The sequence below is a fragment of the Amblyraja radiata genome, chromosome 5, assembly GCF_010909765.2.
Source record: "Amblyraja radiata isolate CabotCenter1 chromosome 5, sAmbRad1.1.pri, whole genome shotgun sequence".
NCBI lineage: Eukaryota > Metazoa > Chordata > Chondrichthyes > Rajiformes > Rajidae > Amblyraja > Amblyraja radiata.
This window is the reverse complement of record NC_045960.1, coordinates 29,528,710-29,540,715: the sequence shown is the minus strand read 5'-3', so window position 1 is coordinate 29,540,715 and position 12,006 is coordinate 29,528,710. Positions and strand designations below refer to the sequence as shown.

General features: G+C 44.5%; 1 protein-coding gene across 1 annotated transcript; it reads left to right on the top strand.

The window, feature by feature from the left end:
• Window positions 1–4,011: 4,011 nt before the first annotated feature.
• On the top strand, window positions 4,012–11,671 carry LOC116973730 (midasin-like). Its single transcript, XM_033022039.1, has 2 exons — window positions 4,012–4,461; window positions 11,444–11,671. The coding sequence occupies exons 1-2, from the start codon at window positions 4,207–4,209 to the stop codon at window positions 11,669–11,671; spliced, it is 483 nt and encodes a 160-aa protein (XP_032877930.1). The 5' UTR covers window positions 4,012–4,206.
• Window positions 11,672–12,006: the final 335 nt, after the last annotated feature.

Below are 12,006 nucleotides of genomic sequence, written 5' to 3'. Positions count from 1 at the left end.
GATAAAGCATAAAAAGAAGTTTAATTTGACACCTAATTCACTTTATTATCTTCAGTATTTAAAAAGTTATGACCATTTTCATATTCAGAAATTAGCATCTTGTTCCCTATTGCTTTTCCATTGACTTAACACAAAAACTGTGATGGAGGACAGTCAAAAGCCCATAACTCTCTTAAAAATTATGAGAACTGAAATACATTTTCAGTTATTATAGATTGAAGCATTCTGAAACAAATATGAAACAATCTTCCCTGGATGACCTGAAATTAAAGCATATAATTAGTTAGTTACCTATTTGTAGCTAATGACAAAATTCAATTACTAGATCTAAGCATCTATCCATTTCTTAAGAAAAGATTAACATTTTTAAATAGCCTAAATGTCCAAATAACATTCACACACAAATTCACAATATAACATGATTTTTAAATCTCATTGTCATGAATTTATAGGCCAAATAGAAGGAATTTAGTGTCATTTGAAGAAAGACTGGATAGACTCGGTTTGTACTCGCTAGAATTTAGAAGATTGAGGGGGGATCTTATAGAAACTTACAAAATTCTTAAGGGGTTGGACAGGCTAGATGCAGGAAGATTGTTCCCAATGTTGGGGAAGTCCAGAACAATGGGTCACAGTTTAAGGATAAGGGGGAAATCTTTTAGGACCGAGATGAGGAAAACATTTTTCACACAGAGAGTGGTGAATCTCTGGAATTCTCTGCCACAGAAGGTAGTTGAGGCCAGTTCATTGGCTATATTTAAGAGGGAGTTAGATGTGGCCCTTGTGGCTAAAGGGATCAGGGGGTATTTAGAGAAGGCAGGTACAGGATACTGAGTTGGATGATCAGCCATGATCATATTGAATGGCGGTGCAGGCTCGAAGGGCCGAATGGCCTACTCCTGCACCTATTTTCTATGTTTCTATGTTTAATTCCCGTAAATTAATGGGCATTTAAATCATCTTGCAAGTAGGATTTTGTGGAACGGGATCGATTGGAACGTTGTGGTTGCAGTGAATTTAAACCCCATATCGGCAGGAAAAATACTGCTGGTTCGTATGGGGCCTAAGTCACCTCTTGGCAACGTAAAATTTGGATTAAGGTAATCCTAAGAAGCACGTTTATATGTAAAATAATCAATCAATCAATCAACCTTTATTGTCATCTTGCAAAGCAACAGTTGTACAGTGCAAAATGAGAAGAGGTTTCGCAGGGAATACCAGAGCATCGCACATAAAACTTAATTTTAACTTCAAACATAAATAAAAATAATAAAAACAATCCAGTCCCTGATAAAAACAATACGAATAGTTAAAAAGTGCAGGTAAAAAAAAGCAACATTAAAATACAAGTAAAAACAGTCATAAATTGTCCAGGGCAGCTGATTTAAGTGGCCAGTGTCAGAGTTGTTATTAAATTGTCAGTGCAAAAAAGCAGCAGAATCAGGTGGAGTGACAGTTTAGCAGCCTCACAGCCTGTGGAAGAAAGCTGTTTAGCAGTCTGGTTGTCCGGGCTTTGATGCTACGGTATCTCTTGCCTGATGGCAGGAGATCCAGATGTGTGTGGAAGGGGTGCAGTCTGTCCTTTGCTATGCTCAGTGCTTTTTTTCAGGCAGCGGCTCTGGAACAGTTCCTGTACCGAGGGTAGGGAGACGCCAATGATCCTCCCTGCTCCCCTCACTATCCTCTGCAGATCCTTCCTGTCTGAGCAGTTGCAGTTGGAGTACCACATGTTAATGCAGTACGTGAGTACAGACTCCACCGTGCGCCTGTAAAAAGTCCTGAGGATGTTGGTGGGGAGTGAGGCCTGTTTGAGTTTCCTCAGGTAGTGCAGTCGCTGATGGGCCCGTTTGACAATCCCAGTGTTGTTCCTGGGGAAATAGAAACAAGTAACTGCAAGTGTTGCTGTACCAAGGAAAGACACAAAATGCCAGAGTAATTCAGTAGGTCAGGCAGCATCTCTGGAGAATGTGGATAGGTGACATTTTGGGTCTGGGCCCTTCTTCAAACTCAAAGTTTCTTCACACTTCAACTAATCTCAAGCACTTTGTTCCTTTGGTGTAAACCAGCATTTGAAGTACCTTGATTCTATAGAAAATGAAAGGAGCAGATACACCAGAGGAGAGGAGAATGGGGAATGGGAAGTCAAGAGTGTTTAATTGTCAACACGGATAGGTGATGTTTCAGGTTGGAACCTTCTTCAGATTCCAACCACCCAGCAGCTCACCCAACTCACCCAATGAGTTACCCATGAGTTACTGCAACACATTGTGTCTGTATTTTGGTAAATCAACAGCTGCTGTTCTTTATTTCTGGTGTTTAATTGTCATGTGTACCAAAATGTACAATTAAATTCTTATATGTCTGTAAACACAGTAGTCAATAAATAACACAATAGACAAAATAAATAAATAAATAAACAATATCATGCTGAACAAAAGCCCGAAGTCCCGAAATGAATAGTAAATCAACAGAATGGCTTTTAAAGAGGATAGACACAATATGCTGGAGTAACTCAGCAGGACAGGCAGCGTCTCTGGAGAGAAGGAATGGGTGAAATTTCAGGTCGAGACCCTTCTTCAGGGGTGTTTTGGATAGCACATGGAAGTGTGGGGAATAGAGGGATGTGGATTATGAGCAGGTAAATGAGGTTAGTTTTTGTAAACTAAGTATTTCAGATTTAAACTAAAAATGAAAACTTAAAATGTTATTCGCAACACCAATGGTGCTACAGGCTCTCTTGTGTTGTAGAAAGCCGTATACACACGCGATGGACATGGTTGCCAGAAAGAGTTTAAGCTCAGTGGAGTGACAGGTAGTCAGTCCAAATGAACACACTGGTTGGCTCATTTGATGCATCTGTAATGGCCGTCATGGACAGATTAAGTTGCAGGGCCATGAGTTGTTCCCTCGCTCTGATAGTCCGGCCTGCCTATATCATGCGCCTAAAGCTCGGTAAAATGGAACTGAAATGCAATTTGAAATTGAAGATGAGCGCCAATAGCAGAGGAAGAGCTGAGATCTCACTCTACATGGCATGGACATAAGTTATGGCCTAGAAGGCTTGCCCTAATACTTCCAAATGCATAAACTCAGGATAATAGACAGGGTGAATACACAGAGTATTTTAGCCAGGGTAGAGGAATCAAAAACAAGAGGACATATATTTAAGGCGAGAGGGGCAAAATTTAATACAGACCTTAGGGCCATTTTATTCCACACATAGGGGGGTGGGTATAGATAATGATTTGCCAGATGAGGCAGATATTATAACATCATTTAAAAGACACTTGAACAGGTACATGGATAGGAAAGATTTAGAGGGATATGTTAAACGTGGGCAAATGGGACCAGCATAGATGGGGCATTTGGTCAGTATGGGCAAGTTGTGCGTATGACTCTATTACTTTAAATGCTTGGCCTTGCTCCAGTACAGTCCTCCAGCTGGTTTCCTATTGCACTTTGGGTATTTCTGTTTTGTGCACACTAATGCAGTATTCAAATTATTTTAATATTTCAAAGAAGGCATTTCCCACCCTCTGTACCTGAATAACTCACTTCTTAACTATTCTGGCTGTACTTCCAAATGTACCTTGTGCACGGGTCCTCAATTTTTTATTTAAATCTTAAAAACGAAAAAAAACTGTTTTGCTATCCCTGCAAGTTTTAGGGAGAGAGTGCAGATATTTTGAGCTGCAACGGATGAGTTACTTATAATGAAGGTACACAGAAATGCTGGAGAAACTCAGCGGGTGCAGCAGCATCTATGGAGCGAAGGAAATAGGTAACGTTTCGGGCCGAAACCCTTCTTCAGATCCGCTGAGTTTCTCCAGCATTTTTGTGTACCTTCGATTTTCCAGCATCTGCAGTTCCTTCTTGAATACTTACAATGAAGACGCGTTACACAAATGTGGAATAGACACGAAACGTCACCCGTTCCTTCTCTCCAGAGATGTTACCTGTCCCAGAGTTATTCCAGCATATTGTGGCTATCTTCGGTGTAAACCGGCATCTGCAGTCCTTCTGACACAAATGTGGATAATATTTGGTTTACTTATAGCTCTGGGTTGGTAGCCGGTGATGCATTGGTGTAAAATTGCATTGCATTTCCTTTGGGCTGGGGTGTGAGTCTGCAGCAACGATCCTGGTGCCTTTGGTCTGCAGCAAAGCCGAGGTGTTTAAAGGGCATCCCGGGACAGGGTCCAGCTGATGCCCCGGAAGTGCTCTACTCGCTGTGTTCCACGTGTGTCTGTGCAGCGGCGGGGCCCGCATGTTGCTGGCGGCGGCGGCGGCGGCCTGACTGACAGCTCCTCTCCCTCTCTCTCCCTCTCCACCGGCTCCAGCTCCAGCCCACAGTCCGCTAACACCATGGGCGACCAGGCCCTGCAGCTGGCGGCCCTCCCCCTCGTCGCCAAGTTGAACGAGAGGAGCCGCAGCGAGCTGAGCAAGTACTTGGCCAAGCAGGTAAAGAAAATGCCGGGACGCGTCGCCCAGGCAAAGGGGGCAGAGAGGGTATGAAGTGTGAGGCACCGGGTGGAATTGAATGCACCGGGTTGTCTGCTTCAGACATTGTGGATTGTACCTGATTATGAGTTGGGAAAATTGTTTTGCAACGTGCTCGTAATGCCTGAGGAGCGCTGACCTTCCTTCTTCCTTCCTCCTCTCTCCCTCTCTCCCCCCTCTGTCTGTCCCTCTCCCTCTGTCCCTCTGTGTCTGCCCCTCTCCCTCTGTCCCTCTGCCCGTGTCTGCCCCTCTCCCTCTGTCCCTCTCCCTCTCCCTCTGCCCCCTCCCTCTGTCCCTCTCCCCCTCTGTGTCTGCCCCTCTCCCTCTGTGTCTGCCCCTCTCCCTCTGTCCCTCTCCCTCTGTCCCTCTCCCTCTGTCCCTCTGTCTCTCTCCCTCTCCGTCTCTCCCTCTCCGTCTCCCTCTCCGTCTCTCCCTCTCCGTCTCTCCCTCTCCGTCTGTCCCTCACGTACGTGAGGTGCAAACGGAACTCGCTGACCAGATTATGAGAGTAACTTCCCGGACTCCATGGTCTAAGGCTAACCTCAGCCGTGACCTTCCAAAATACAGACTTCGTGTTACATGCCCCACCAGAGGGGAGAGAACACTCGATCACTGTTACACGGCAATCAAGAACGCATATCGCTCTATTCCCCGGGCGGGACTGGGTCTCTCTGATCATTGTCTAGTTCACCTTATTCCGACCTACAGGCAGTAACTAAAAGCTGCTAAGCCTGTGGTCAGAACAACGAAAAGGTGGACAAGCGAGGGCATTGAGAACCTACAATCCTGCTTTGACTGCACGAATTGGAAAGTGATCAGGGAAGCAACCACAAGCCTCGATGAGTATACGGACACTGTATCATCATATGTCGCTTTTGCGAGGACAGTTGCATTCCAACTAGGACCCGGACATGGTTCAACAACAACAAGCCCTGGTTCACTGCAGAACTCAGACAGCAGGCCAAGACGGTCTAAAGAGGAGGCCTACAGGAGCGGGGATGCAGACCTCTACAGGCAGGCCAAGTACAAGCTGAGAATAGGAATCAGAGAGGCCAAGGAAAGGTACTCTGAGAAGTTGAGGAGCAAGTTCTCAGCTAGTGACTCTTCTTCAGTTTGGAAGGGCTTGCAAGAAATTACCAGCTACAAGAGTGACCTGAATGAGTTTTACTGCAGGTTTGAACATCAGAAACGTAACCCTGGTACCCCCTTCCCAACCAACACAGCCAGACCCCAGTCTACAAAGAATGGACCCTGCACCCACTTCTTCCCTTTCGCCACTTCACACCTATTTAAGGCAAAGACTCCAGTATGAAAAGACTGTCACTTAACACCCACTCACAGCCTGACCTCAGTCCGCAAAGAATGGGGCCTTTCTATAACCCACCCCTCTCCAATCACCACTTCACACCCAATTACCCACACCATCTGTGCTGCAAAACATCACTTATCAAATATCAACAATAAAAATGGAGGAGGTGGAGAGGCTTTTCAGAGGACAAAAAAGCCAGAAATCTCAAGGACCTGACAATGTTTCTCCCTCCAAGCACGACACCTGGAGGCTGCAGCGAATTGTCTGATCAGCAGAGAAGGTTATTGGCTGCAACCTTCCCTCCATTGATGAACTGTACACTGCAAAGGCCAGGAAGCGAGCAGGCAAGATCATCTCGGACCCCTCTCACCCTGGCCACAAACTCTTTGAATCACTTCCCTCTGGAAGGCGACTCCGGAATGTCAAAGCTGCCACAGCCAAACAGTTTTTATCCACGAGTAGTTGCTCTACTCAACAGCCAAAAATCTGTCGCCTCCCTTTGATCTGGTATTTTGTTGGTTCACATGCTTGATCAATGGTGTTTTATCATTAATGTTTTATTATTATTAATGTTTAGTGTTTGCCGAGTCATTCGTGACTGTCACTATGTCATGTTGTTACTTGTGGGCGGAGCAACAAGGCAAATTCCTTGTATGTGAATACTTGGCCAATATACTTACTTACACACACTTAGCCATTTTCAATTGTTTTGCAAATACATCTGTGCCTCCATGTATGTATATGTTTGCATTCTGATGCATTTCATTCAGCATAATTACTGACAGGAGGGACCTTTGGATTTATCATCAAAATTATTAGCTACTTGCTCAATGTGAATCCTAAAGTGAGCAATCCAGAGATGGGATCGAGTGGACAGTGTTTTGAGCAGCATAGTTCCTATACATTTTTGTCATTTTTGAAATGATGCTTAGGTTTCAGGTTGTTATGTTAGGTTGTCAGGTTGCTAATGTTATTTGAAATTAATATTTTTGTGTAATATATTTTGCTCTCACCAGAGTTTGCAAAGGTAAATTGAAGTTGTATAAAAAAGGCACAAAGTGCTGGAGTAACTCAGCGGGTCAGGCAGCATCTCTGGAGAATATGGAACGCAAAATTAAAAACAAATTGCTGCCTGACCCGCTGAGTTACTCCAGCATTTTGTGTCTATCTTTGGGCTATTAGGGATGTCCTGATTGTGGACTTGTGGTAGGAGATGGAAAAGGCCAATCAGGTTTGAGGAGCTATTGGGTTCGAGACTGTGGAGGGGATGATTGCTGGAATGATGAGATTTCTGATGCTTGGGGAGAAGGAGGACTGGTGTTCAGTGATGAGGTCATGGTCAAGGAGTAGGTATGAAGAGATGACTCAGCACGGTAGAGACCAGACCACAACAGCGCTGCCTTTGTCTGCAGGCTTTATGAGGTTGGGATTGATGTAGACCTGAGTAGATTGAGTAGAGATGGTTCTTTGTACTGAAGGCAGTATCATGTTGATAAGGCCATTGAGACAAAAGCCAGGAAACAAATAACCTAGATGTTGCTATTATAAACCTGTATAAAATAAGCAGGCTTTTCAGACCATAAGCATGTTCTTATGAAGAATGATGAAGGAATACAAAATGTCCCAATTAAACATCTTTTGAGTAAAGTCATACAGTGTGGAAACAGGCCCTTCGGCCCAACTTGTCCATGTCCCCCAACATGCCCTATCTATCCCACCTACCTGCGTTTGGCCCATATCCTTCTAAATCTATCCGACCCATGTAACTGTCCAAATGGCTTTTAAACATTGTGATAGTACCTGCCTCAGCTACATCCTGTTTAAGCTTGTTCCATACACCAGCCACCCTTGGTGTGTAGAAAAAAACTTTGACCTCCCTAGCTACCTGTGATGCCACTTTCAAGGATCATGTACATGTATTATGGTAAAGGTCCTGCCCTGATTTGCCGTTCAAAAATGCAACCTTTCCCTTGCAACCCTTCTTAAATGGAGGCACAACATTAGCTACCCTCCAGCCTTCTGGCAACTCAACCGTATAATGATGATTCATAAATCTCAGTCAGGGCACCTGCAATTTATTTTCCAGCTTCTCACAATGTCCTCGGAGATATCTGATCTGGCTTGGGAGATTTATCCACCTTCATATACCCGAAGATGTTCAGTACCTTCTTGACTGTAAAACTGACTGAACTCAAGACACATCCATTAATTGTGGCAAGTTCCCCAGTCTTCACATCTTTCTCCACAGTAAACAGGGGAGAAATACTCATTAAGGGCTTGTTCATCACCTTCAACTCCAGACGGCGATGACTGCTTTGGTTTCCGAGGGGCTCTATTCTCTCTTTAGTCGCCCTCTTTCCCTTAATGCACTTGTAAAACCTCATTGAATTTCCAATGTTATCTGCTAGAGCTATCAGTGTTTAAAGACCTGTTATGCTGCTGTAAGTAAGAATTGTGAACGCAAACCAACCTCCGTTCCATTGACTCGATCTACACTTCAAGCTCAAGTCAAGTGAGTTTATTGTCATGTCCCTGATAGGACAATGAAATTCTTGCTTTGCTTCAGCACACAGAACATAGTAGGCATTTACTACAAAACAGATCAATGTGTCCATATACTATAATATAAATAGATACACACATAAATAATAAAATGATAAAGTGCAAATAACAGATAATTGGTTATTAATAATCAAAGTTTTGTCCGAGCCAGGTTTAATAGCCTGATGGCTGTGGGGAAGTAGCTATTCCTGAACCTGGTTGTTGCAGTCTTCAGGCTCCTGTACCTTCTACCTGAAGGTAGCAGGGAGATGAGTGTGTGGCCAGGATGTTGTGTGTCTTTGATGATACTGCCAACCTTTTTGAGGCAGCGACTGCGATAAATCCCCTCGATGGAAGGAAGGTCAGAGCCGATGATGGACTGGGCAGTGTTTACTACTTTTTGTAGTCTTTTCCTTTCCAGGGCGCTCGTTGCCGAACCAAGCCATGATGCAACCGGTCAGCATGCTCTCTACTGTGCACCTGTAGAAGTTAGAGAGAGTCCTCCTTGACAAACCGACTCTCCGTAGTCTTCTCAGGAAGTAGAGGTGCTGATGAGCTTTCTTGATAATTGCATTAGTGTTCTCGGACCAGGAAAGATCTTCAGAGATGTGCACGCCCAGGTATTTGAAGCTCTTGACCCTTTCAACCATCGACCCGTTGATATAAACGGGGCTGTGGGTCCCCATCCTACTCCTTCCAAAGTCCACAATCAGTTCCTTGGTTTTGCTGGTGTTGAGGGCCAGGTTATTGTGCTGACACCATATGGACAGTTGCTCGATCTCTCTTCTATACTCTGACTCATCCCCATCAGTGATACGTCCCACAACAGTGGTGTCGTCAGCGAACTTGATGATGGAGTTCGCACTATGACCGGCTACGCAGTCATGAGTATAGAGTGAGTACAGCAGGGGGCTGAGCACGAAGCCTTGAGGTGCTCCCGTGCTGATTGTTATCGAGGCTGACACATTTCCACCAATACGAACAGACTGTGGTCTGTGAATGAGGAAATCTAGGATCCAATTGCAGAGGGATGCGCAGAGACCCAGTTCTGCGAGTTTGGTAACCAGCTTGGAGGGGATGATTGTGTTAAATGCCGAGCTGTAATCGATGAATAACAGCCTGACATACGAGTTTTTGATGTCCAAGTGGTCCAGAGCGGAGTGGAGGGCCACCGCGATCGCATCCACCGTTGATCTGTTGTGGCGGTAAGCGAACTGCAGTGGGTCCAGGTTTTTGTCGAGGTAGGAGTTGATTTGCTCCATGATCAACCTCTCAAAGCACTTCATCACCACCGGCGTTAGTGCCATTGGTCGATAGTCATTGAGGCATGTCACCTTGCTCTTCTTGGGCACTGGTATAATGCTGCCTCGACAGGGCCACCTGTCACTCCCACATCTCCCATTAGGCAAGAGGTACAGAAGTTTGAAAATGCATACCTCCAGTTTCGGGAGCAATTTCTTTCCAGCTGTTATCAGGCAACTGAACCGTCCTCTCACCAATTAGAAAGCGGTCCTGAGCAAAGATCTTATAGCAGAGCAAGATAGACCACTCCTCCGAAATCCAATGGACTGACGTGTAGTACGTGACGGAACGTCACGGCCGCCATTTCTTTAAGCGACACGCGGGGAGAGAGGGATCGAGAGAAGGGAGAGGGATCGAGAGGGGAGAGGGAGAAGGGGGAAGAGGGAGAAGGGGGGAGAGGGAGAAGGGGGAGAGGGAGGGTGGAACGATAGCATGTTATAACGTTCAGCCGTCCCATTCCGACCAAAGATTATAGAGCAGAGCTCCTCTCGTATCTTTGATTGCGGCCACCGCCGCCGAACCCCCCGGCCCACCATTGCACCCAAAGATGATAGAGCAGAGTTGTATAATCTTTGATTGCACCCTTCTTCACGGCGGGCTTGTGATCTTTGCTTGTGATGTATCGACAATTCGAGGGCTATAACGGGTAACAGCCGCCGCGTTCTCGGACTTGAATCTGAGCTCGAAAAATCTCGTGGTCACTGGGCCCAATGTGTCCCGCGGGCCATATTTTGGAGACCAATCCCTTACAAGAACAAAACCAAAAACGTACAGAAGTGTTAAAATTGTCTTTATTATAGTGGTAAGTAAAGATCTATTAAAAATAAGTCTACTAACTTTCTAATGTACCGACAAAACTAGTTTCACAATGGCCGTTGATGGGAGAACAGAAAATAACATTTTCACGACAGAATATCGACAAAAAATAATAATAATATTTTCTAACCTTTCTTTTTTATCGGGGAACCTAAAGAATGACAGGTCTGGTCGTTTAGATTTACGATTAGAACAATTGATAGCGGAGCAGTGAGATGAAGATTTAGATGAGGACGCCGTGACAGCCCAATAAAATGCTCAATAAAATGGCGTCGACAATCACACACGTCATACTACGCGTTTTTCGAGGAGTGGTCTATCTTGCTCCTCTATAATCTTTGGTCCTGAGCTACCATTTACCCCATTGGAGACTTTCAAACTATCTTTAATCGGACTTTACTGGATTTTATCTTGCACTAAACATTACACCCTTCATCTTGTATCTGTATACTGTGGACGACTTAATTGTATTCATGCATAGTCTTTTCACTGACTGGATAGCACGCAACAAAACAACAAAAAGGCACACGTGACCATAATAATAATAAATTAAACTAATTTCATTGTTCTGTTTTGGTACATATGACAATTAAACACTCTTGACTCATCATATCCAATACTGAAAATATTGGAATACTCAGGCAATTGTTTAACTTTGAAAGAATGATGATGCTGCTTTTATTGTCACGTGAAAATACGCAGTAACATTTTATTCTTACTCACAGTCCAGTAAAGTATTGCCAAACCTAAGCACATTGTACGGAAATAGTCTACAAGAGGCGCCATGTTTTGGTGCTATTTTCTAATTCCAATCCGCGCACTAGTTCTTATCAGTGGTGCCTGATGAGACAGAAGAATGGGATTAGATGTATGGCAGTAGATTGGCAGTATATTGGGTTTGTGTTTTTCCTGAGGATCACATTGTACAATACACAATACCGACGACTAACAAGAAACATTTTGTTTTTCAATCAGATTTGGAACAAGCAGGATCGACAGTATATACTCAATGTCTTGGCTCAGCTGTTGCTGATTAAGGAATGCACACTGCTGATCGGACGCCATCTCAGGCCTCTGCTGTTGGATCTTCTTGAACGCAACGTGAATGCGATCAAAGGGCCCGTGTTCAACCATGACCTGCACGAGCGGTTATGTGTAGCAATGAGCAAGCTTATTGATATCAGCCCTGATGCCATTTTGTAAGTCATCCATCTTTCTTTACTAGTTTGCGTGTAAAGATCTGCATTGTACATTAACTTGCTAAGTAATTAGCTGCACTTTAACGAGTGAAGTTACAGAACTCAAAAGATCAGCTGCTGCACTCACAGCACCAGAGACCGGGTCTGATTCTGACCTCGGGTGCTATGTGTGTGGAAGTTGCACGTTCTTCCTATAACCCTGTGGCTTTCCTCCATCTGCTCCCACATCCCAAACACGTGCAGGTTTGTAGGCTAATTGGCCTCTGTAAATTGGCCCTTTTGTGATGGGAGTGATCCGAAAATGGGATAACATAGAACTAGTGTAAACGGGTGTTTGAT